Raw genomic sequence first — 27,794 nt, 5'->3', positions numbered from 1 at the left:
CAGTTCAGTCAGAATACAAAAGTGCCCTTGACTCAAGACCCAGTACAAGGGACGTTTTCAGCACTAAAGGACAGTTATTGCAAAATCAAAGACAGAATTAATAAGGGTCTTTCAATTTAACAGCAGAAGTTTAATACACAGAGAGAGACCCAGACATGTTTTTCAGGACTTCAAAAAAAAAAAACAACCAACCCATACTATAGTGTGCTAATAAATATACATTAAAAGATTATAAAATTAATAAAAACTAAATGACAGCAATGAAACATGGGAGATGTTTACATTCCTAAACATTTCATTTATAGCTTTTAAGCAGCATTGCAGACTAAGTTAAAAAAATGCAGCCCTTTTTGATAGGTTTGCAAGTTATTCAAGTAATGTCTACTGAAAGGCACCTCTGAGAATTTCTGTTTCAACGGCTAAAACTTAAGTCTTATCTGGAAAAGGATGGCAGCATAAAACCAAGTATGTAAATACAGTTATACAGTTTAAAATTCTTAGTGCATATCAAACCATAAAAGCTCTTTGTTCCACTCTCCTTTAAACTGGCATGTATGTCTTGCTGCAAGATGTATCTGATCTAGTCTGGAGATTGGTGTGCTACCTATGGTGGAAGCGTACTGTTGTGAAAAGAAACATTACTAGAGAAGCAGTAAAACATTTCTTTTCCATGGCTACATTCTTGGGGATGCAAGATAGTCAAAACGAACCCAACTGTCATCACTAGCACACCGACAGCAAGAACCAGGCAGGACATGAGGTTATCTGAATGGTTCCATCGCTCTTTGGACAGCCTTAGATAACACGCTGTTGGGATGATAAAAACAAGTGGGGTAGCACTCAGAACTCCCTGTGTGTGGGAAAGAACAATAGAAAAAACCCTCATAAGCATGTATATTTAGATGTGAAGAACAAAAACCTAAATTTTTAAATGACTGTGATTAGATTGATGCAACAGTAAAGCCAGAGAATAGAGGCCTTTCCCAGTGTTGCTATCTGGAAAACTTTCTTTTCAAAGTCACAAATAACTTGCAAAAATATCTGTAAAACTATTTGAGATAATTCAGATTTATTTAAATGCTTTTGCTTTGCTGATACAGAATAATATTTTATGTTGCAAGTACTATTAAATCTGATTACCAGAAGTTTCTCAGCTTCAGAAGCACAGTAAAAGTTCAAACATAATAGTTCTGCAATACTGCAACTGACTTAAAATATTTTAAGATCATTCCATGTAGGAGTCTAGATATAATACTGCCTTAAAGAAAAAAAAGCAGAAACATCATGTAGCAGTTCAAAGAATTCTGATCAATTTCTACATTTATGACCTGATTTAGGTTGACTTCCCTATGGAAGCAAAGCTCCCTTTGAGAAAGTAAACCCCTCCTCTCTTATTAAAAATTCAGCTCCTCTTTAAATGCTCTCTTAGATAGGGACAGATAAAAAGCACCTGCTTAAATGCTTTTTATAGTAAAGCCACTGCAGATTAACGTATGAGTTACATGCCAAAAGAGAGCATTTTTATGCAGAAATTTTGAACATTTACTTTGCTGCATACTCAACAAACACTATGTTTCAGCTTAATTATGGTGAGGTAGTAATACAGCCTACTGAGTATCTTTGCATCATTGTTTGTACAAACTTTTTATGGTAGAACCTGTTATCAGTGATCAGTACAGACATCAAAAGTAGGTACATCCACAAAGTATCTTCTTCATAAAATTCAAGACTCTGAAGTATGTGAAGCAACACAAATCAGCATCCCAGTAAAAGAACAGCACAGCAAAACCCCTGGACCCTTGACTCCCGTAGGACAGAACGGTCTCCCTGGGGAATTACCACAGGGCAAACACAATGGCTTGTGTTTTGTTTTAAACCCAGAAAGCAAGAAAAAGTAAGCAGAGTCAGAGAAACAGCAGCAAATGCCATCTCTGGTGAAGAGCCAAAAGACAGCTCTTCTGCGGGACAGAAAGCCTGCTGAGAAGATAGATCATCTTTTTTTCACATGTGAAGACTCTGCCTATTCATTTTTCTCTGCTTGTGGATATCAAGACTGAACAATTTTTCTAAGCACAATGATTACATCCAATAAATACATACAGCTGTATTGTCAAATTCTCTCTTTAAAAGGGGAAAAAAAACCCACAAGATATGAGCTACCCACTCAAATGCCTGGCTATCAGCTTCTATTTGTAACTGAATCAAGCTATCAGCTTGACTATTCAGTAATTGCTTAGGCCTCTCTGAGTAAAGACATGGCATTGATGGAATGTTTGCTTTTGAGTGATTATTTTAAAACAATTTAATTCCAAATAGGAATCACACATATTTATTCATGCTAGAAAGACTCACTGGCAGTTCTCTGGTGTAAATCTATTCTTAACATGTTATACCATATCATAAATGTAAAATACATATACATATATAGACATACATGGGCACACATAGTTAGTTAGGTTCATTATACCAGTATTCAGATATTTGGCCAGAATAGGCATGTATGTATGTATGCAAACATTTAAATACTTTTATTGGTGTGTAGATACACACACAGGTGAATGTTCTGCATTTGTAATGTAAAAAGAGAGGGGAAAAAAAGACGGAAAAGAAATTACCAACAGATGCTAGGAATGAGAGATTTTAATGGAGACATGCATCTTGACCAAACCAATAGCAAAATTGTTTATTTTGAACTTGTTATAATTTGGAAAGGATTAACTGAGAAGAAACTATGTAGGTAATTATTTTAAATAGAGGGTAATTGGAATATTCAGACCTGTTCTAGAATACTAGTGCAAGCATGACCTGCTAAATCACTTCTACAAAATCACTCAGTACTGCTTGGTTAGCAGATGAACTGCCCTGTGGATCAGAACAGTGTACATATATCATAATGTACATACAAATATATGTATCATGTAGCATAAAGAACAACTCAATGAATGCACAGACAGGGACGTAAGGAGGCAATTCTAAAATATTTCTATAAAGAAGCAAAGGCTGCCCTTAAAAAGTTCTCTCTACCTTCTAACTTTCATATCCTGGAGTATGATATTTCCACATCTGCATTATTTATTAAACATAGGTGACCTGACATTGAAGGTAAACTGTTAAGACAAACAATGTTTATCATAAATGTAGATTGGATTTATTTTTTTTTTTTTAATATTTCCTTCAATTAAATGTACATTCTGTGCCAAAACAGACTGCCTTCATCTGGGAAGTCTACTTTGCTAACTTGTAGTCTAGGACTCCAATAGACTACATGGCAGTTCCAGCCAACCAAAAAAGTTACATAAATGTGTTAAAACTGGTTCAAGTCAATAAGTGCCATGTGTGGCCTGCCTGGTAAGCTCCATCTCTGCTATGAGGCGATACCAGACGCAGGAGTGTTTGCTGGCAAATAAAGCAGTTTCCTCCTAAAAATCATACACTCAGGTTATGAAATTACTCAGTTTTGCTCCCTGTTAAGCCCAAAGCAGGGAAATATTCCAGCTACTATCTCTGTGGTCTCACTACTACTGGTTCTTTCTTTCTCCCCCCAGGCCCCGCTTTGTTTTTTGCCCCTTTGGCACAAGGCAGTCATTAGGATCTCTCCCAGTGTTTAGTAATCGGCCAATATCATCAGAAGCAGGGATTAGAGACAGAAATGCTAGATTCACTCCTGCAACACAGTTGAGTATTTTAGTGATTTCCACTGCCGTTTAAATACATTTGGTAAGTCACAGCCACTTGCCGTATCTCCAGAACTGTTCTAAAAGCCCTCCCCAACCATAGGAACTTCACTTCCTGAACTTCCTTTCTCCTTTAATTATCCAATTTTGAACCAGTGACTAATTCCCTTTTTCCTACTAACACTTCTACTGACTACTATGACAAATTACATAAGATTTTCAGTAGAGCTGTGGATTTTTCAGAGTTCTGTTTTATAAAAAAGTGATTTATTAAATCAAAGAGTATACAGGTTCACTTACATTTAGCTCTAAAACTATTCCAAGGCAATCATACACTAATGATACACCAGTCGCCACAGCAATAACAGTTACTGTCACAACAATGTGGAAAACTGTTGAGAGGTTCCCATGGAAAAACACATTGGCAATCACCTGAAACAGAACCGCAATTTTAAACCTTGATTTTGCCCTTTATGCTAACAAACAGCTTGTTCCAATTCTTCTAACCTTATGAAACTAAAACAATGGGTAAGAATACACAGACTGAACTTTACCTATCTTGCTTCAAGAAAACATCTTCATCCACTTCCACAAATAACTCGTAACAAGCATTACTAAAATTGCAGAACACTTGCAAGACTGACTTAGTTATACCTGCAGGATTTAGGGTATACTTACTTTCTTCTCATTTGCCCACTACAGAATAAAAAGCACTTACAATTATTCATTGAACAGATGGATTTCCAAGATGGAGATACTTTTACAAAGCAAAACTAGTAAGCACGGTAAGTAGGCTATTTTCGACTATTCTCAACATAACAACAGTGACATTTATGCCAGACTTCGAATTTTAAGCAGTCCTGATATTATTAAGTAATTGTTAATATAATATTGGATAATATTATAATAAATGTAATACAACATTTTATTGCCAGAATCTAAACAGTACAACTAGTACCTCATAGTCATCGCATGCAGCAGGATAGGATATGCTGATATTTATTACACATCAACCACTGACTTCAGCTACAATATGTATTAATAATGTGAGAATATTATTAATATGTATCAACATTGTTAAAGGGAGAATGTAATAAATGCTTACCTCTCTGGTCACAAAACATTCAAGGGGGAAGGTCAGAATTACCGTAACTCCATAACAAAACCTTCCAAATGTAGCAAGGTTGTCATCTCTACAGTAGTTTTCAAATATATCTCCTGAGGCATAGCAAAACATCAATTAGTTTAAACTTAGTGTCATTTGCCTATTTGCAAACTGAAGTGTAAGTTACTGGAGTAATTGAGACCTTCTGATCCCCTCTCCTGACACATATCAAGAGACTGTAGTTACAGTCACAAATTACATCCAGCAGGAATTTTCACCCTATCCTGCTAGAAGCAGTGTTTTTATTTCAAGTAGCATTTATCTTTCAAAAATATTTTAACATACACGCATTAGAGTTTGTCATCTGTTATCTTCCCCTTAGCACAGATTTTATACAAGATGCTGGTGTTTGTTTAAATACATGTGACAGATTCAGAAAGAAAGCTTCTATATAAAAGATACATTTCCTTTATAAATGTAATTCCTAGAACAACAACAATCACACAAGGAAGATCAGGGAGTTACCTCTGGAGAACTGCATTTCCCTGATAGTATCTAATCATAGCTGGTAAGCTGCAGTGAAGAATTTCAAATATTGTGACCCTGAAAACTCATTATAAACATACGGATTATTACCTAGCAAATCTGCTTACATCTAACAACAAAAGCATTGCTAGAGAATTCAAATTATCATCTTGCTTATTGTTTACCACAAAGAATCTCAAATAATGATCTCTGAGGCACAAGAGGCACTGCAAGACAGTGATCAGATGATGTACCAGGTCTTTTCTACCCAATTACTATACTATCTTATGATTTTCTACTTTTAGGATCACAATGGCACTGAAGAAGCAATAAAGTGTACTTTACAGAAAACAGCCAAAACATTTTGACAGGGGAGACAGAAGGTAAGAAGGAACCTGCTTACAGTAGAGTCATATGCTGAGGGACAGCTGCAGTCAGAGCTTTCCATACTTGAAATATCTCAGCCAGCTTGCACTTAGTCTAGCTACAGTTGCATCTAGGACAGTAAGTTATTCTGCATAAAGAGCACTGGAGGCAGGAAAAAAGGAGGACAGATCAACCAGTAACCTCCATCCTACAATTCCTCTGTTCTCAACTACACGCTGCTGCTCACCAGGAATGGAAAAAGCTTGGAAGCCTTCTCCTACAATTTGGACCAGCACTAGTAAATAACAGAAAATCTGCTTGCTTATGAAATGTGTACTTTTCCTGAACAAGCTAATGCACTGACCAAATTTATGTCTTGTTCTTCTGAAAGCACCTTTTCCACTTCAACAAAATGATGTTAAATAGTATGATATAACATTGATTACACATATTTATACATATATGTATATCCATATACACACAAACGTGACAGTAGGATTAGTTACAGCAGAACATCTGTTATAAAGATAGGAAATATCTCTAAGTCAGAGCTAGGATGCTCTATTAGCACAGACAGGAAAAGATACAGGAGAATGTACAGAAATATATGCCAGGCACCCTGTAGAAAAATCAAGGCCATTTTTATTCTTACTGCTCTCTGCTAGTGGACCATGTGGCTAAATTACAGGTGTTTACAACTCAGAAGTATTTTGATTAGGGAAGTATTCATAGGGGACTTTCACTGGTGAAGCTTAAACTTGGGAATCTGACACCTATTAGCACGTAGCTGACACCTTTGTATCCTGTTTTGGTTGTTGGGTAACTACAAGGAATATCCTAACTATTTCTGTCCAAATATAGTATGATTTTGGCATTTTTATGATCACTAAGATATTAACAGCAAAAGTCAGACAGAAAGGTGGAAATAAAAGAATTACAGCAAGCACTAAAAATGAGGGATCAAGAAGTTTACCTTCTGTGTATCCTGTAAAAGTCATATATCCACATGCAGCGAACACTACACTGATAACCACAGCGAGTGAGACTGACACATGTGTGACTCGAGACCAGTTCTTTAATGTGGGTTTTTCCAGAGACCCATATATTAAAAAGCTGTTATGGTTGCAGATGAATGCTGAAACACACATAACAGTTAAAGCAAATGTATGAATTCATGCATATGCATATATGCATATAAAATTTATGGAGTTAATATTCCAAGGTAGAAGAGACACAGCACAGTTTGAATCCACTCATTATTACATACAAACATTGATCCTGCAATGAGTGGCAAAGATAAATGGCTTGAACTTTTACTTACTTATTTGATGAAGGTTTATATTCATCCTGAGATGATTCTGATTACATTACCCTAAAATGCCACACCATTTCCCACCCTCCTCACCTCTATTCCACCTCTATTTCCTCTTCCTGCTCTTCTTCTGCTTCAGAACCCAACAGCAGTTTTGAGATTTTTTTTTAAAAACCACAGAGCCATTTGCTACTTTCAGACTTCCTGTGACATCCATTTTAGGCAGCAGCAAGCATTGGGAGGCCTCAGATTATCACAGCATTAACAAGAAGTAATATACCAGATCCTCTAGGCAGGAACAGATTTTAGAATGAGGATAACGGAGGTGAGCTGAGACTCACCTGAATGGTTCATTGTGAGAAATGGGAAGCAACATGCACTCTCTAGCAAATGCACACATTGCAGTCTAAGATTTTTCTGGTACAGGTTATCCAAGACAATGCAGAACAATCACAGCCTCCTCAGTTTATCAGTCAGACCAACCCTATCGGTGCAGGTGTTTTAAGATGACCTGGACAGTTGAGCTCAATTCATGTGCCACACCACTGTCTCTGCTACAGTGGCAACAGCCTCTGGGGCCAGATGGGCAATGGATGGGGATAATGGCTTAAACCGTAACAATTAAATTCACCTATGGATGACTCAAAATCACTTCATTTTTTTCTAAACCAGCTTAACATGAATATAAAAAAATACAATTTAAAATATGCAATTTCTAGGTCCAAAATATTAAATAATTTCTTACAGTTGATCTGAATATTGAAAATATTAAAAAAATTACTTACCAAATGACATCACCCCAACGGCTTGTACTGCATTTGATTTTGCAAATATCCATGCATTTTCTGATTTGGGTCTAAAACAGACATTTGTTTTAATAGATTATCCTCTTCTCAACTATCAGTTATTAAAACAAATTTAAAACACTATGCTTTAACACAGAACTGCTAGTCAGATCTCCAGAACTCTCTGAAGCAGGCCACAGTGTTCATCAACAATAAGTTGAAACTAGGGAGATACCCTTCTCCCCTCCTTTGTTTTGATGAAAGTATTTCTGTAACCAGTTTTTACAGCCAAAAATGTCGACCTGTTTCAGTGACCAGTTTTGTAAATAAACTCAAGTCATTATATACCAAGAAACACCAACAGGGAAAGTAAAAGCTGTTACTGATTCTGACTAAGGTTATCTCAACCCAAAATCTCTTCTGACTATTTAGAGGCAATTTCTTCCTTTGAATTTGCACATGTAAACCATGCAGTCTAGAGAGATTTTTTTTCCTAGGCTATAAATCATATGAGGCAGTTTGCCTTTCTTTACACCTGTTCCAACTATTCCTCATAGTAAAGGGATTCTGCTAGTTCCCAAAGGAGTGATAAAATACAGTGCAAGAGAGTACAGGGAGACTTTTATAATGAGGCAAGAATGTAATATCCCCCACATCTGCTCCTCTAAGATATGCCCGCAATTTTGGATCTGTGGTAATTGTAATTCTTAGAGGAGGACCACAGAAAACTATCAACAAACTGTTAAAATCCATTTGATGCATGAACTTCCTCTCTGAATAAAGAACCAAAACGAAGGAAAGGAGAAGGACACAAAGCACGCTTTTCCAGAACTACAATTTGCTAAAAATATCAAATTAAATTCACAAGCCAGTTGAACATTATATTTGTAATATTAAAGCACAAACAAAGGAACAGTACAGAGAAGCTTGCTCTTAAAAAGTTGGCTGCTGCTAACTTTGATTGCTCTGTTTTATTTAGAGGGAAAGCTGCTGCCACCTGAGGCCTTAACTGCTGTTTTCCTACTGTCCTAGAAAGCAGTGTGGCACTCAGGCAGCTTTGTGAAGGGAACAATGGCAGCTTTGTCTCCCCCTCTATCTGGTGACAAGTAGCTGGTTTTGACAGTGTAGGGGCATATGCTATGTACGCTAGGTTTCACTGCTTTCAAATGTTTAAACTCCATCCCCACCTGCTAAAAAGAAAAAAAAAAAAGATAAAAATGATGTTGCTGTTTCCCCTTTCAGAACTCACATCTTACTATTTCATGAGAGCTCAAATAGTCAATCCTTCCTTTTCTATATTAAAAAAACAGATTGAGCATCTAATGCACATTCAGTTCAGACTTAGAGCAACTTTTCAGCTCTTAAGCTGCGGCTGCTAAGCTTAACTTTGAAACGAACAGAACCTGAGAATCAAAATCAAGTTCAGTTTTTTGTACTTAGATGCAGTATCTTGTCTTGACTACTATAACATACTGCTTCTAGTCGTAAGCAGATGAATATGGCCCTCCTAAAGCATTCTCAGACTCAGCATGTAGATGTAATAAATACTATGGATGAAACAGAGATATCTGGCATTTGTCTTGTGAAATAGGAGTTACAACCCGCTATAGCTGCTGTAGCTTCCCTTAACTTGATGCCACTGATTTCAAATCACTAGAGGTGTCTGTGGACAATTCATAATTTTGAATGTACTATTTTTCAGAAAAACATTCACATCTGATTAGGAAAAAAATCAATAATATTCAAAAATAAAAATAGAATATAGAAAGCTAACATTACAACTGTTCCATTCCATAACCACTAGAGGTCAGCTTTGATACCAAACACAGAATGAAAATTTGTTTTATTATCCTTTGACAACAGGATTTGTGAAAGTCTCCTTACCCCTTCTCTATTAATAATTAACACTTAGATTATCTAATACCCTATAAACCAAAATATTTTTGAAATGCATAAAGAATGCTTTTGTCTGAAACATTTAATTTCTGTGAAAATGGTACATCCTGTGCAACAGTATAGCTATATTATAAGCTCCTATAAGCAGGGATTTAAAAAATGGAACGTAGAAAGCATGTGAACTTCAGTTGCAACATTTTCAATGAAGCGGACAAATAATCAATTAAAAAAAAATATATTACAGGAGCTAGTTTTCCCCCTGCACAGTGTTAGCTTATGCACTAGCAATATGCAACAGACCAAAATACAGCTTTGTGTTACAGATGAATGACAAATCAGATTAGGATTATTATTTGGGGAGGGAGGAATCCAAAAGAACAAAATCCTGCTTATTTAGCAGCATAAGAAGATAAAGTCCTTCCATTCTAGTTGCGGAATGAAGGAAGAATTTCAGATCCGTGATTTGAACACTACCAGCAGACTGCAATGTCATACAATGCATGTTGGTAGAGATGACATATGCAAGAGTATACGACTATTTCTTACAGTAAGTCATATACTGCTGCATGTGTTTCCAAAAACATTTTCATACCTTGGGAATAGAGGGATCTCGCACAGATGTGATACGTAAACTAAGAAGTGAAAGCAACACAGTAAGAAATTTCATTTCTAAGCATTCAGAACTAACAGTCAACAGCTCTAGAGTTCTGACCATACAACAACAAATCACCCCCAAGTCCAGTCTGCAGGACATACAGACTTATGCAAAGCTTCTGGAAAAGGGTACAGGTGACATGAAAAAGTGTCTATATAAAATAAGACTTCAGACTGGGAAAGAGAAAATTGTGTCCTGACAGTAAAAGTAGCTGTTAGTTATGGAAGAGCCATACAGTGAATAATCACTGAAAATGACTCACAGGACAAAGGGCACCTAATGGAAATACCAAGTGTCAAGATAAACATACATACATTCATACAAATATATGCGTCTGTGTAGACAGATGCATACATAGGCTGAAACACTCTATCACAAGAACAGCAGGTAGCACTATACCTATTCTGCTTTTTCAACCCCGCTGCTACTGTTCAAGATTTTTTTTTTTTTTTTTTTGAGAAGGGCCTTTGTTCTGACCAGTTTGACCTACATTCTTGTGAGGAATTGTTAGGGGAAGATTTTAACTGCTGCTCATACAAGAATAGCAGTAGCTGCTAATATCCATGAATGACAAAACCAGCTAGCTCACTGCTCCTCACTCAGCATATAAAAACACAGGCTATGCCTGGATGAACACGAAGGGGTTTTTTTGTGCTGGAGAAGTAGTTAGATGAAACACAATGAAAGTTAACAGAAGAACTACATTTGTGATACTAAATGCATTTGTTGAGAGTTGTACTGTCTATCATACCTAGTAAAAGTTGTAACAAAAAGTAGGAGAGGTAATATAACTGTGATTCTTGGGGAAAAAAAAAAAAAAAAAAGGAATAAAAGGACATTCCAAGGGAGATTCCAAACAGGAAAAAGTCTCAGCTGAAAGAGAACAGCAAGACAGACTGACAATTAGAACTGTCTGTAGGAAGTAGTGAAGCCTAGTAATGAAGAAAGCCTAGAGGTTAAGAAAATAACTCTCCTCAGTCTTCAGTATACTTACGGCAAAGTATAGCATAATAAACATGCTAATGAGTTCAGAAAAGTTTTGACAATATTCATGTTTATTTACATAAGAACAGGGAAAAATGAAAAGAACAAATGAATCAGGCAAAGGTTAAGACCTCCTAACAGGGTAACAGACATTTCACACCCAGATCATGAGTAAGAGTTGGACAAATTCATTTGGCAGTCTAAACTAGCATATCTTCTTCTTCTTGTAAAACATTTACAGTGTAATATTCCCCATCCATGCTATGCAAATATCTTTTCTGTCATTTATGTAGAAATGCTGCCAAATATAATACAGCAGCAGAGTGCATCAGAAGCAAAGTATCCTTAAGGAGGGCAAGAGAAACATATGTCCCTGATCTCAACCCAGCTTGCAGGTATGAAACACTGACTGGAAAAAAAACCCAGTTAATTTCTAGAGAGGAAGCAAAGTCATATGTTTGACAGGGGACCTATATGTTGGAATGAGCAAAAGACTTCCATTGTTTTGGACTGAAGATCAGTCCAGTTTGCACCAAGTTTAGGTGCAAACTGGCAGTTATCAAAATAATCCAGGAACACACGGCAGATTAATTCAGGTTTAATTCAATGATTTAGACATTTAGGAAACTAATTGTAAAATTTCAATTCAGCTCTATTCTAAGGTAAAATACCCTTTTAGTTTTTGTTTAAACTTTAGAAGTTTAAAGATACTGAAAAAGTTTATAGATGCTGAATACAACTTCAATCAATATAACAGAAAGAAAATGAGTAAGGCCACATGAGCATTGAATTTTATATTAATCAAAGTCATCTTGGTTGTTAAAGAACACAGATGAGACAAAGCTATATGTCATCCCCACTTAGTTACAGCTGCTTTAACTCATCTTTCTTCCTTAATGAACTACTTAGCAGTTCTGTAAATATACGGTAGCTTAGGTTTTATTTTTTTAATTTCATCACACATTAAAGTTTATCTTTGCTTACTATTGGATTATTTATATGAAGGAAAGAATCAACTTTCTACTTTCAAGTTATTTTCCTGAACACTTGGTGTTTCATCCCTGTGATCAGCTGCCAGTTGAGTAATTCTCACATCCTATTTATGTGTAGCAGATGCTCTTGAAGTTTTTCCAAGAGATTTATGTATTATGCAGACACTGACATCATGACATTCTTTCCAAAAGAACACCAAATTAAAATGATCCATCTTTATAAGCTACAGAAAATATTGCTTTTTACAGCAATGAAAGTTTCGGCTTTGAAATATGAAGTTATTTTATGCAATATTAACATACTGCATATTTACAGTTTGAGATAGTTCTAACCCATTGTTTTTGATCACAGTAGAAAAATACCCAGCTATAAGCAGGTGGAAATAAAGGAACGAACAGATCGTCAAAATGTATTTTTATCCATCTCAAACTATTGAGAGTAAACTCTGGGTCCAGAATACTGGATTTTATCTGCAGGCTCATTGGATGATATTAATCAAAAGCAAAACAACAACAAAAGTACCTCAGTTTCATATTTGTCATAAGAGGAAATAAATTAAACCAAATAATCCCTCATCATAAATACATTTTTATTTTTCTCCTGAGAACTAACAAGAAAATAACATTCCTATAATGTCCCTGGACAACCCGCTCCACTCCCGAAGCAACTAAAAAAAGTAAATAAAATAAAAATGCAACACTCCAAAGACTTATAATTGCTGGTTTTCAGCCTACAGTTTCAAGCACATCAAATCACGAAAAACAGTAATAACGTCGTTGTTTTGCTGATGGTCTAACACATTGTGGAAAGTTTCTAGGAAAGATAATATTCTCTGTTGTCCAAATAACAGATATAATTTTCAACTAGAACATGAATTGCATTTAAGCAAAAAGACAGTTTTTTTATTCCCAGATAATCTTATACCTCTCAAAGGGAAGCAATCTTCACTTTGAAAAATCGAAAGGTAACTGAAAACTCGTTACTACTCAGAGAGTAATTATCAAAGTGGGAAGATATCTGAATGGGATTCCAGTGGAACCTGACCTGAGCCCAGCCCTTTTGAATGTATTCAGCAGTAACTTGAATGATGGAACAAAAAGCAAGAAGCACCCTTAACAGAAAGCATGAAATGAGCAGTTAACACAAGCATGCTAGAGAACAGGGTGAAAAAAGAAAAATCATAAATATGCCCCCAAATGGAGAAATCATCTGATAAAGCAGTATTCAATTCTGTAATGACAAATTCTACAGTTGTGCAGGGGAAAAAAGGCTTCATGAGAACAGGGCAGGAGGGAACAAGCAAAAACAACCCAAACTTCAGAAGAACACAGTAAAAGAAAGGAAAAATTGCCAGCTCACAGTTCTGCAGAGAAGGGCTTGTGCTTCTGTCAGACTGCAAACTCAAGGCATGTCTACAATGTCATGTTATTTTCCAGAGAGGCAAACATCAAACTAGGTTATATAAACAGGAGCGTGGCAGTCCCCAAAAGATGCAGTTGAAAGGAACCTCAAGACACTTTGCATGTAAGATACATCAGTCTTTCTTCTTTGCTCCTCAGTGGAAATACCACAGGCAGTTGGGGCACCACAGTATCTCTTTAATTTACAAAGAACTTAAGGCAGCCATTGAGAATGTTCAGTAGCACAGGAAATGACAAGAGAAACACTAAAGCAACTGCGTTTGTTTAGTCTATAGAAAGGATCACCAAAGGGGGACAGGATACAGCTCTTTACAGGTGTTTTTTAAGCATTTGAAAAAGAATGAACAGTTTGCTGCCCATATCCACTGCGGTTAGGCCAAGAAGCCATCAACATGAAATACAGTAAAAGAGACATACGATACACATGTAGAAAGAATTCATAAGAAAAGGCTAGTTAAGAACTGGAATAGGAAATCAGGGAATTGCCAACAACAAACTAGACAATCACCTGTCATCAATGACAAGTATACAATCAGTTCTGCTGTGTAAGAACGGTAGGGATTAAATATTCTCTCTTGGTCCCATCAAGCCTTTATCTAGAATTGTACAAGTTCTTTTCCTATATGACAGATCTGAGGACTGTGTTTCATAATCACAATTTTTTAAAATCTCTGAATACTTCAACTTCTATTTTATTTTAATAAGGATTCACAGTAAATGCATTATTTACTTGTTTCACTTGTGATAATACTATGATGGGACCCATTTTAAATATATTAGCGTTCTTTATTCTCATTGCAAAAAAAGAGATGGCATACCATTATACCACTAACAAAATATTAGGAGAGGTTTTTAATAATTAAAGTATATGTCTGTTTCTAACTCTGAAATGCAAATAGTACAAACAGTCCTTGATAAAACGTTTGTGAGGCAAAAAGTTCTGATTAAGAGTTTACCAACTTGCTAGATGCATTTTTGAAAACAAGAAGTGTAAAGGCAAAAATGGAAGTCTCTAAAGAATTAAAAAGTAAAACTTCAAGAATCACTCAAAACCCAACATTACTTATTGTAAGAAAAAAATAAAGCCATGCATTCCATAATTTTCAGTGCATCACAAATGTTGAGAAGAAATGTTACCATAGTAACAAGGTCATCGGTAACCATTATATATAGCTTCTTCCTTTTTTGACTGGGGATTTTGAGATTACCCTTTCAAATACGCCTTTACCAGACACCATGGAAAACATGCGGCTTCAGAAAGATGGGGGGGGGCGGGGGGGCATCCCACACTGTTCTGAGCGCACCACTTTAGGGATGATAGACATCACCATCTCATACAACTTCAGAAACTGCTATTCTAGCCATCTTGAATGGATGCCCCCGTATCACAGCAGTAAGACAAATGAACAATTATGCGTAACACTGCTGAAACAATCATGGTGGAAGAATCCACTTCTTACAGAAACATTAGAAATACTATATAAAACTATTCCAATAAATAAAAAAGCACATTCAGAAATAGAGTTTGTCATCTTTATTAATATATCTTCACATTTAAAGGACAAGGAAAAAGACAGACCTTCTGGGCCATAAAGGAAAGATAATAGATTCATAATACTTTCTTGCAATACAGTGATAAAAATATTGCCACAACACATATTCATGTGTACTAAATTGTCTAGAACACTCTAATGTGCAATATTAAATACTACTCGTATGAGTATGAGCGCTGGAAAACAGTTTTGCATGCTTCTACTGTTGTTTTCTCAAATGACAGAATAAAGTTTTTATTATTGTGTTCTCTTTTTTCCTTTTCATTATTTGCATTCAATTTTTATTATGAAATCATTGTATTAACAGAAAAAGAAATATTCCTAAGATACTATCTATTTTAAGATTGTCAATATAGGCCATCTGGCAATAATGGACAAAATTAAAGACTTCTCAAGTGACAGACAACCTCACATGCCCATTCAGGAGCCACCTATTAGCCACGTCACCCACAATTTCCAATTAATTTGTAGTTTTTTTGAGACTTTTCCTAAATTTGCTTATGTGCAAGAGAAGAAATAAAAAGGATAAAGTACGTTTTAGCAGTTCATTTTGTATTACTATTAATATAGATTTATTTTTTCAATTATCTGTCTCTCCCAAAACAGCCATGTTCCAAAGCTATGCAGATATATGTAATAGTGAAATAACAGATTACATATGATGAAAAATTCACTTTGTGGCAAGTGTAAGAATACTCACATTTGTGGACTGAATGTTACTGTTCTCACCATCACAATAATCAGGATGACAATGGTTAAAATCAGAGAAATAAGAGATACCTGTAAAGGTAAAAATACGAATTCAGTCAGTGAGCTGCTGAAAGGTTGTCCTCTTAGCAGCATAATGTACTTTTTTTTTAAAGAATAATTAACAACCAAGTAAAGTTCTAAATATCGCATGTCAAACATCTATAATTAGAAAGCTTGTCCTATATCATCATATTTTAATTTGTTATTCTTTTTGAGTAACTAGCCAATTGCAACTATTTGTCTAATTTTAAGTGATATTCCTATTTAAACATTGCTAATCAACAGTGTTCAGCATTTCAAGACCAGGCCTATATCACCCAGTGCTTTACAAGATTTGAGTTCTACTAGCAGTAAATGGAAAAATTCCAGTGATTCATATGGAGACCAAAGTTTTGCCTAAACTATTCCAAGTTTTCTGATATTTCTTGGGACAGAAGACAGTCTGAACTTCTGAAATATTTAACATGCACTACCCAGATGTAATTGAGTTCAAATACATTGTTATGACTGGCACTTATTTTCTAATGGCATAAGAAATGTAAACCAAATATCAAATGCTATTATGATTTACCTTTCCCAGTTTTGCTATGTCTCGATATAAAGATATAGGCAAGGTAAAGATGATGGTGGTAAGAAGAATTATGAAGTGACGGTCAGTAAGCACATTATCTGGTCCAACTAAAGCGAAAAAGAAAATAATTTATTTCTCTAAGAGACTGACATAAGGAACAGCTTAGTTATATTTGAAAGGCTAGGCGTAACAAACGCTGATGTTGACCAGGCTTTTATCCCCTTTATTCAAGCGAAGTAACACTGAAATAAAGACTAGGCATTAACTAACCTTGAGGAAGCCATACACAGCATGTGAATAATCACAAGAATTCTGCAAATTCAAACCAAATGCATAACATATGGGATATATTATACTTCGGAAGTCTGGCATTTCTACATATAGATTAGTATTAATTTCTTTCACCATGCCTGGGTCAATGTTGGCAGACTGCAAGTAAAACATTCTACGACTTCTTTCTGCCATTTACTCTTCAGGATTTTTTGACACTGTGTGTTGACATCAATTACTGTGCTGTTGAAGATAAGCAAATCCTTAAAGAACAATCCTAAAATGAGTTAATTTTGAGGTTTCTTTTGAGCACCTCCTTTCTTCCTGTCAGCTGGCTTCCACTTGCAAACTACAGATTACCATGTGAAGGCAACAATAATATTCCCTGCAATCAGTGGGATTTATTTGTACAACTGGTGGTTTTTTTCAAGCCAATGACAACTTAAAATACAGCATATCTCAGTTTCAGTCAGGCTACCATGAATCATGGGCTTGAATGAAAGCTTGCTGAATAATTATGACCAGAAAGTGACTAGCAATTGACATTGAAAGTCTGTGTTCAGTTCCCTCTATTCTATGTGAGATTATAATAAAGCATATATATTATATGCTTTCCCACCTCTTTCCAGGCAGGTATTCTACCAGCTAGGTGAAAAGGTGTACCATGCTGGAAGTTCCTCCTATTAAAGAAGCTGTATTGTATATAAATTATTAGATATTTGCTGTCGCTATCAACCTGATTCACAAAACAAGAGAGTGTGACAGTTAAGACTGCATCCACACTTTGCAGGCTTCACCTGCTGAAAATTATAGTGCTCCTGTGGAAATCAAACAGTTCATACAAATACTAATTTCCACTTCATTGCAGACATGTTCTTTTTAGTTTAATTTGCCAGTGAAGAATGTTTTAACTTAGCTGGCTTTGCCTTAAAGTAGATGGCAAACATGCACACAAACTGCTCCGCTGATTCTGCTGTGAAAACTTACAGCAGAGGAAGAGTAACAAGTAACAATTAAAAAGCTCAAAATGCCACATCTGGTTTTGCAGTGAATATCTAAGAGAACTGAAAGTTACATATGCAGTTCATGACCAACTATTACAGATATGCTTACGTAAGCATTAAATCCATTATATTATTTGCAAGTCATCCAGAATTATTCACTAGATAAAGTGTAGTTTCAGTATTAAAATGATTATTATGGGAAATACCTAGAAAAGATGACAAAATATGATGACCTTGTAAATATACCACTGTGGAAGACTCCTTCTATTTGCTTCGTATTTCATTGAAGCCTGTGGTCTCTTCGCTAAGTTCAATGATAACCAAGGACTAGGATTCATAGTTTTTATTTGAGAAAGACTTACTAAAAAAACAAAACAAAACAAAACACAAAAAACCACTCACACAAATACGCTTCAAGTTCTTAACTTGAACTATATTTAAGAGTAATTTAGAAACAAAGTAACAGATAGAACTTCAGACTGACATAGGATGCTAACCCTAAATACTTATGCTGTATTCCTATCCAATAAATTTTCTCCATTCTGAATGTTTCAAATGCATCTTACCTCCAGGAATTCTCTGAAAAACTTTAGTTAAAGTGTCTCCTGTTATTATGTTGTAACTGATCATAGCTTAAAGAAAATAAAATTTTTTGTTAGTACAAGTTAAATATGAAATATTTCATAAACATTTAATAGACATATTTTGTAGACTTCAGGATTATATGCCACTATCCCTCTTGTATGAATTCTGGCTAGCATCAACATTTTTTAAGTTTCGGATTTAAAACAAAATTTTAAAAAATTCTTTAATGGTCCCCTTTTTTTTTTTTTTTAAACAGGTACAACCTAAGCAAGAATCCAGTCTGATAAGCAAGGCTGTTGTGCTGATTTGCCGTATAAACTTACTTCAGAAGAGGAAAAAAAGGCTTTTTAAAATTGTTTGTTTCTAACAGCAATTCTTTGTCAGTTTATTTTCAAATTCTTGTTTCTATTTAGTAAAGTTCCTGTGTTAGTCTAATAATCAGTCCTGCAATCAAATGCATAGGACTTCCTAGCTCATGTAAAAAGTTAGCAAAATCTTTAAACCAGAAGAAAGGAGGAGAAAATAGATGAAGATATCAGATATGGACTTCCCTTCCTTCCTCTCATTAATAAGAACTGTAGCCTTAACATTCATATTTCGTTCTTATCTTATTCTACACTAGAAGTGTGTATATGTATGCATGTGTGTGTATACATATACACAAAATATATTTATATACTTATGTGGTCTTCACCATTTAGACAGCATAAATATAGGTATTGACCTTAACTAATGCATAAATATTCACTTTTGTGAAATTGTAAGTCATTAACACTACTTATAGAAATAAATTCAAGGACATACATATGCATAACTAGTTCCATAGTAAGGACTGAGATCTTTACAATTCTTTTCCATATTCTCTATGAAGTAGTAATTACACTCTTTTTTAAGTCAACATGTGCAACATTGTTGCCTGCAATAACAGTAACTTGACTCCTTTAAAAATCTCAGCTACTTGTAGTAAATTCAGACTGATTATTCCCAAAGTAAGAATTTTGATCTGGGACTCTGTGGTCACCAAGTCCAGACTCTTGGTATCTCAAGTCACCACCTCCTGCAGCCCCATGTGTGAAAATATCAAGCTTATTTAAGATTTGATTTAATTATGTTACTACTGTAGGAGACTGATTCGAATATCACTTTATTTTAAACTTACGGTCTAATTAATTCGTGCCCAGATTATACCTGTTCTTTACTATTTCTTCTTCAAAGGGGTCTTGACTGCCCAATTTTCTAGTAGCTCATTGGGTATGAGGCTGAATTAATGCTTTTGAAGAGCAATGACAGCACATAATATTCAAGATCTGATCAGTGGCTTCTCCAATGACAGTAATACTACATCTTTGGAAAAAATATTAATTCAGTACACTCCTAAAGTGTACAAAAAGTGAACAAAAGTTTCCTTTTGTTTCAGGCACATCAGTTCTGTGCTCTGTTACTCATTCTAGAACAGAATCTCTGCTTTGCTATTTCTCATAGCTACTTTTGTCATTAATTTTTAGGTGTGTGATCATGAATTTCTCTGCTATTACATTTCAGCTCACTTCTATTATTCTGGTCCTCCAATTCATTGAATTCTTCCTCAGTCATTCTTCAGAACATACCAAGTAATTTTTAATTTTTTCTTTATAGGAAAGAGGCATATACAGCATATTCTTTACAGAGTTCTTAATGCTTAACCAGTGAAAGAATAAGGTAATGTGAAAAAGCTTGTTATTTCTAACACTTAAACATTAACATTTTATGTGATCTTACCAATAAATGGATATAAAAATTGAAGAGTTGAAAGAATTAGATAACCTACAAGACCGTATGTTTTTCTGACCAGCTCTTGATAGGTGTTGGTACTGGAGAGGTTTCCTCCTTTGATCAGTAATATAATGGAAAAATCTGTTAAAATATAAAATTACTGTTAAAGACAGTATGAACCAACTTGTGGTTGGTTACTGCTCATCTTTTTCACTCCTTAAAAAAAACAAGTCTGTAAAAAGGAAACCAGTGGCAGTGGGAAGAGCAGGGATAAGAAATCTCACAAAGGATCTCAGTTCACCAAGATCAGCAGTTATAGGCTCATATTGGAAGGAAACTCCAGCTTTCCTGATTAGGGACAGCAAAACCAGACTCATTTTCATTGGTTTTCAGTATGGTGAAAGGGAACGAGAACTGTCACAAGCACCAAAAAAGGAAAATTCAATTAAAAACGCAGAGGGCTCCTGAATGAATGAAGCATTTGATTATATCCTGAAAGGGGGTAACATGCGAGGACTGCCTGTGTCATGGTGCTAGAACTCCCAATCACTTTACTCAGCTATTTATCTAAGTTTGTGAAAGATAAAGCCTGGTTAGTATTTTGTGTCTTCTCCACTGTTTACAATAAAATATTATAAACATTTTTATTGGATACTTTTAAAATAAAACATGTGCAAAAAGTGATTTATCTGGAAAACCATGAAGCAATGTGCCTTGAAACAGAGCTGATGTAACAGGTGGAATACTCTCCCAGAAACTTTTTATGAAGAACTGTTCAAAATACTGCTGTTACGTCAAGCTATGCTTTAGTATTCATTTGAGCACCATGGGATTTTCCAGTCCAGATTAGTTACAGCGCAGAATTTATTAGAATTACCTTAGTGCAGATGTCTTGACAGGTAGTACCTAGACCTCGTCTATTCCTCATCTGGCTTTCACTTAGCTTGTAATCTATGCTGCAATAGGAACAGTTCCTTTCTGTGAACAGTATTGGTGTTTATTATCTTCTGAGAATGACTAAAATTCAGAAATTTTCACAGTCTTTACAAAGGAGATTTCTACCACTTTTTAATGTGAAAGCCAATCCAGAGATTCCCATGAGCATATGCAATTCTTACACAATATATACTCACACTATAATTGGGAGCAGACAAAAGCAGAGATACAGAAGGGTTCATTATTAATTGTGTTGCGTACTGAGCTGATCTTGTACAAGAAATATTACGTCTTTGTAGCAAGGGATCTTAGACCCACAAAACTTGAAAAAGATTTATCATTAAATGATCTAAAATTGTATTTGTCTGTCAATCTAGGACTACACCCACTATAATTCAAAAACATCCCCCAAAATGAAACACAGTGAGAAATGCTGAATAACAGCTATTTGCCAATTATTCAGTAAAAACTATGGAAAATAAATGCTAATGTTACATACTTAGCCTGTACTTTAGATGCTACAAGTCCAAAAGTTCTAACTATAGTTATAATTTCCTTGTGCAAGATATATTGAGCCACATCCTTAACATAATAAAATGCTGAGTTTAATTCACAGGTTCTGGGCCTATGGCTATAAAGTCTTCAAAATACTTAGAAATGCAAAGGACAAATTAAACTCCCTACAGAAAAGTAACTGAAATTTCTGAGCTATGTTTATGTTATGATTTCATGAATGTATTTTGCCATCAGACATAAAGAAAATTTTCCATTCATAAGGAACGTATTCCTTATGTTACATTGCTCTCCAGTCAAACCTTGATCATTTATGCAGACCCTTAAATGATATTTTTAGCAATGAAAAGCATCAACTGCTGCTCAGCATATGGGTAACAGAATCTGTGCCATTCATGTTGACTTGGTTTGTTGTTTTCAGACGAATCCACAGTGTCTTTACAAAAATTCTGCTTTGATGCCAATAGATTTACTTATGTTTATTTACCACACAATTTCAAAACTTGTCCCTTTTTGACAGTAAATCCATTTTTTTGGATGAATGATAATTAAATAGAATATTCAAAATCATATTACAACCAAAGGTTTTCATTCTGCGGTATATTTTTAAAAAGTGATATACAACCCACTCAAAGATCATTCTCTTAATTAGGATAAAAACAGTGGACTAAACAGGTGATTATGAGACACAAATAAGAGCAGTTCTTCCAAATGTCACCTTGACCTAGCCTAAGAAACTAGGCTTTACGAAAATAAAATACATACAAAAAGCACCTTTATATGTTATACAGTATAATTCTCTACTTTTACTAATCTGCTCAAGGGATTAGTGAGGCAAGGAAAAAAATTGTCATTTTTATTGTCATAGATATACTCATTTAAGGTATCACTAAGCTCAAGATCGGCTAAAACACTGCAAGACTAATTTTCACTTTACAACAGAAACTGCTTTTAGAGTACCTGTGATATAGGCAACCACAAATAAAAGCAATACTCCTAGTGGAAAACCAGCTTCCTTCATTGAATATGGCAATCCTGTAAATAAGAAAAGGAGAGATCATAGAAGAACCCTTCCAATACTTATTAGTCATGACCAAAACAAATATTCAGATTTTAAAAAAATGCTATCAATCTCCCGAATTGGACCAGCATGCTTAATAACCTCAGAAAGATCATTTTTAGTGGACAAAATGTTGTATGGGTGTGAAGTTCAGTCAGCACCTGCCCAACCAGTTCTCTCTGATCATTATGGCAAAGAGGCTATAGGGTATTTATCACTGTGAGACGTGATCTCAGCTGACACCTCTGCATTTTTGCATAGCAAGCAAATAAAAATCTTTAGGAGCAGCAGCAGAAAGTAAGACAACAGTGTTATTCTCCAAACTGCATAGTCATGCATATACAAACAAGGCTGAATGCAGGATAGTTAAGAAAAGTATACTTACCTATAACACCTGATCCTATAATAGAGTTGATAATATTAAATCCAGCCGATGCCAGATCACTGTTTCCTCCTTTTTTACTGGGCTTACTAACAAGGGCTGTTTGGTCATCTGTTTCGACCTATTTCAGGAAGACAATGATACCATGATACATGAGAAAAACAGGTGAGAATGAGGATTTTACACATAGTCTATTCAAGATCAAAAAAAATTGTCATAGACTCAGATTTGTAGAGGTATTTTGATAACTAAATCCCATTTTTTTCAGTGAGAAATCAAAGGGGTGTTGGGCATCTAATTCCTGTATAAGTCTGACCCATAATCTTCTGTAATTAATTATTCTGTGAAAAAAAGTAAGTGGAAGGACAGAAATGTATATAAACTCAGAGGCAGGCTGTTAAACAAGGAGCTTGTTTATGTTCTTAGTCATGTTCCAAAGGCAGAAATATGAATCAAGTATTTTTGAAAATATTTTGACTAATATGACTGGCCAGCAAAAATAGGCCCCTGAACCAGGGGAATGAAATCAATTTCAAGAGTTACTAGTAAAGTATGCCAACATCTGAAGATGCTCTAATTCAAGTTTTATCCAGCATTTTAAATATTTCTGTGTCATCCAATGGTTTAGTTCATTAAGAATAGTTAACACCACTATAAAATTGGCTAGTCCCAGAAAGTTTCTGTGGGAAGGCCTGGTACAAACCAAAGTTCAAAGCACAATTTGTAGCCAGTAGCTTCAAAAATTAATGTTCTTATCTTCAAAAAGCATTTCTTCATAAGCATGCAGTGGTCCTCTTCTCAGATCACCACTCTGCTGTCAGAGAACACTGCAGAATCATTCATTAGAAGGCCAGTATTTTAAATGAAGTCGTGTAATTTAAAAGAGGAACATGCATTTAACGAAGAAAATGCCTGCCTGTGTTCTACAAAAGCAAAACATTGTGTACTTACCATGAAAATAAAACCACTATTACATGGATGCAGGAGCCTATTTAAGATATATAGCAGGTAGTACAAACTCAGATGCTTGTCACTAATACCCCTGGAAAAAAAATTCAATGACTGATAAATCTAAGTCATCTGTAGATAGTAGTATAAGCTGACAAGCATAAGAGTGCCTCAAGGAGGGCTACATATTTAAGTGGAACCTCTAATCGTTAAGCATAGTAACATAAAAAGAGTAATACTGGCTCAGATCAAAGGCCAGTATAGCCTGATATCCCATTTCTGAGAACAGCCATGGAAGGCGCCTAGGGAAGAGTATAAGAACATGAAAAATAGATAGTTAGCAAATAACTTTCCTGTCCCAGCTTTCATCAATTTGCATATCCCAGACTTCCCAAAGCAGATATGGTCTTGGTGCATCACATCCCTTAATTGAATTTGCTCCTTGAATTTGCCCCTTTTTTGAAGATACGCATATTTTTAGCAACTGCAACATGGCAATAAATGCCACATCTTAATTACACGTCATATGAAGAGACAGGGTACTCTTCTTTGTTCTGAATCTACCATTAAATAATTCCATTTGGTGTCTCAAAAATTTTTCTATCACCACAGACAAATCAACCACTGTTTCCTACTTATCTTCTCCACATCACATGCAGTTTTATAGGTAACATTCTCCCTCAGATGCTTCTCATCTAGATTTACAGGTGCTACATTTTATTTCACTACTGATTTGAGCAGCAGAAGCATCACTGTCATTCTCTCCTGAAATTTTAATGCTCTGATACTTACAGCACAGTACACATGAAATCACACTGAACTAGAACAGTCCAGTTCCCTCTTTTCAGTTGCTACAAGAAAATGAACACAATGTGCATTGTACAGCTCAAAGACTCTGACATGAACCCTGGTCCCTTCCCCGCTTGGAAGAGACACATTTGAATTGGTAAAAAGGTCGAGAAAGGGCAACAGAAATTGTGACACAGGTGAAATGGCTCCTGTGTGAAGACTAGCTGTCTTGAAGGTGCCCCTGGAGTGCAGACAGGGGAGGGAATGCCTGTTGGGAGGTGTGCTAGCAAGATATGCAACGTGGAACGCTGCAGCAGAGGTGAACGGGATGCATTTGCCTCTCGTAGGGTCCTCTCCCAGCGTCTGGCTGCAGGCCATGAGACAGCCAGGGCCACCCGGTATCATATTGATAGCAGCGGGCCCACCAGGAGATACGGTGCTCAAGTTCTGGTCCTCAAGCAAGACTGAATTTTAGCTGTGCCAAGCAGCCACAGTTTTCCTACCTCACAGTAAGGTCCCTGAGATTGCTTTTTTTTCCCTGCATGGCACCTATGAGGTTTTCTTCCTCATATGAATTAGGGGGAAACCGAACACATGAAAAAGCCATAGCTGCTGTCAGCTCATCAGCACAGCCGGGGAGCCGGGCTGAAAAGGCGACCCGCCCGGGACGCCTCACGCAGCTGGTCGCTATAAAGCCCGCCAAAAGCGGCCGCGGCGCCCCTCAAACGCTCACCCCCACCCCCCCACCTCCTCCCAGCATCTCCGCGACGACGGGCCGAGGAAAGTAAAGTCAGGTAAATGCCAGCAGGCTAGCCGAGCTGCGGAGAGCCTCCCATCTCACCCATCCCTGCCGCCACCAATCTCAGCCCCGGTACCTGGTGAGCAGCGGCCGGCAGCGGCTCCGGCCCGCCGCGCTCCATCGCCGGCTGCCGCGGGGGAGGTGCGGCGCTTCCCTCACAGCGCCGCTGAGCTGCTGCGGGCTGCCTCTGCTGCCTGAGCCCCGCAGGCCTCGGGAGAAGCAGGGGAGGGAGCAGAGCGGCGCGGCGAGCAGGCTCTCCTGCTCCTCCCGGGCGGGCGGGGAGCGGTGGCAGGTGGGCTCAGAAGGGTCCCGCGGCACCTCCAGGGCTTTCGGAAAGACTTGAGCTTATGGGCCTGGCTCGGCGGCGCCCTGCCTGGCACCGTGTCTGCACACAGACCTGTTGAGTCAGGGTCGGGTGCTGGGAAGAGTGCCGGCGCCTCGGGTGGGCGGGCGGCCGGGCGCCGCCTCGGGGCTGTGAGGCGGCGGCTTCGGGCGCCCTGGCGTGAGGGGGGTGGCGGCCCCTCCTCCGGTCGGTCCTTCGTTTGAGACTTTCCAGAAAGTAAGCACTTCTGCCTTGTGTATGAGATTCCGAGTTTACAAAGTACTTATTTATCCTGAATGCACGAGGAAAGCTTTCTCTGTAGGGTGTGCAGTGAAAACTGGCTCCAATGTCATAGTTGCTTATTTGTTGTTGCTTTTCAATATCGATGTTATTTATGAGGCCTCGCTACTGCAATAATTGGTTTTTTTCTACTCGGGGAGGGCAAGCTACCGTAGAGAGTGCTAAGTCAGGAAAACGTGAATAAATCAGATAAAGACCATACTGGGGTTACAGTGAAAGTATAGAAAGAGGCCAAACTAACTAAAAGATGCAAAATTACAGTGCTGAAAGTTTAGAGTCTGTAGACACCTCAGTTATCTTGAGCTGAGACCAGCAGTCTCCAGCAGAAACATGCTTTGTAAACATAGAGCAAGCCACACAAAGAAATGTACATCTTAAACAAAAACGTGTAGGAAGTAGTAAGCAGTAATAAAAAAATTGGAGACAGTCATTCATTTTGTGAAGTATTACTAGATGTAAAATTTAGGGTCTACAAGAGTAAAAAAATAACTTTGGGAACTTATTCCAATTACTGGAGGGCCCCATCAATAAAATGTGGATCCAGAATTTTCAACAAGATTAAATCATTATGGGGAACAAAACCTGAGAGATGACAACTAAACAGCAGAAGAAAATAGAGCATGCTAATTTCCTTTATATAGTCTTAAGAACTCTTACATTTGATAATACTTTACTGGGGTAAACTGCAGTGCTTAAAGGAGTGCATATGCAGTGCATCGGTAATTTGTCCTTAAAGATCTATGATGCATATGATTTAATATGGAGAACAAAGTGCACATAAAGACCATATATGACATTTTTGTTCAATAGCTTAAGCACATTAACTTCAGCGCCTTCAAAAAAAATCTCTAATCAACTCCATGACAAACTACAAGCTGACATGCATTCTTGTGTGACCAGTCAGATGACATGACTCAGCAGAGAAAATTGTAGAGGCCTAAGGTACAGGGAAAGTTCCTGTGATTTAGTATCAACATTATTTTTTTTCTTGAAATGTACAAAGAATTCTGTGTAAAAACAGGGAATTAAGCTGTTTTAAAGCTGAATGTAATAAAGTGTATAGTAGGTTTTCATGACAGTATTCTACCAGAGTCTGTATATTTAAGTACTGTAGCAACTTCCTCGCAAAGACTTTTTATCTAACAGCCATGTGCTTTACAATCGTGCCTCTGAGTTCTGCGATTTTATTCTAATTCCAGTTTGGAGCATGCATTTGTTACCTCAGAAAATAACTTCTGTTTTGTGCAAATGCTTTCTCCTATATGTCCTTCTTATTAATCAGATACATTCTTCATGCATTTATTTGACGCAAATTAAGTCAAGCTCCTGCTATGCAGCTCTTAACATGTGAGGGGGCCGGTGCCTGAACGTGGCACCCACTTATTTAAGAGTCCTAGAATTTTACTTGTATCAGTCATACTGGCATGATTCCAAGCAGTGTTTGTAAACTTAAAAGCTTTAGTTCAGTACACTAGCAGCGAATTACGGAAAGGAATTGGCACTTCCCAAAAGATTGTGTAGAGGGTCTTTTTCCTGTACTATGA

At 36.6% G+C, this 27,794-nt stretch overlaps 1 protein-coding gene across 1 annotated transcript; it reads right to left on the bottom strand.

Annotated features, from left to right (window-relative positions):
• Positions 1–494: 494 nt before the first annotated feature.
• On the bottom strand, positions 495–25,869 carry SLC38A11 (solute carrier family 38 member 11). Its single transcript, XM_087732987.1, has 12 exons — positions 25,705–25,869; positions 23,096–23,213; positions 22,611–22,685; positions 20,208–20,342; positions 18,431–18,496; positions 16,591–16,697; positions 15,970–16,049; positions 7,768–7,838; positions 6,644–6,805; positions 4,780–4,892; positions 3,975–4,106; positions 495–850 (listed from the first exon to the last, which is right to left on the bottom strand). The coding sequence occupies exons 1-12, from the start codon at positions 25,747–25,749 to the stop codon at positions 605–607; spliced, it is 1,350 nt and encodes a 449-aa protein (XP_087589113.1). The 5' UTR covers positions 25,750–25,869; the 3' UTR covers positions 495–604.
• Between the last annotated feature and the right edge of the window lie 1,925 nt (positions 25,870–27,794).

The sequence above is a fragment of the Nipponia nippon genome, unplaced genomic scaffold (assembly GCF_047370975.1).
Source record: "Nipponia nippon isolate SJK-2023a ecotype South Korea unplaced genomic scaffold, ASM4737097v1 scaffold_5, whole genome shotgun sequence".
NCBI classification, from domain to species: domain Eukaryota; kingdom Metazoa; phylum Chordata; class Aves; order Pelecaniformes; family Threskiornithidae; genus Nipponia; species Nipponia nippon.
This window is presented reverse-complemented; position numbering and strand designations above follow the sequence as displayed.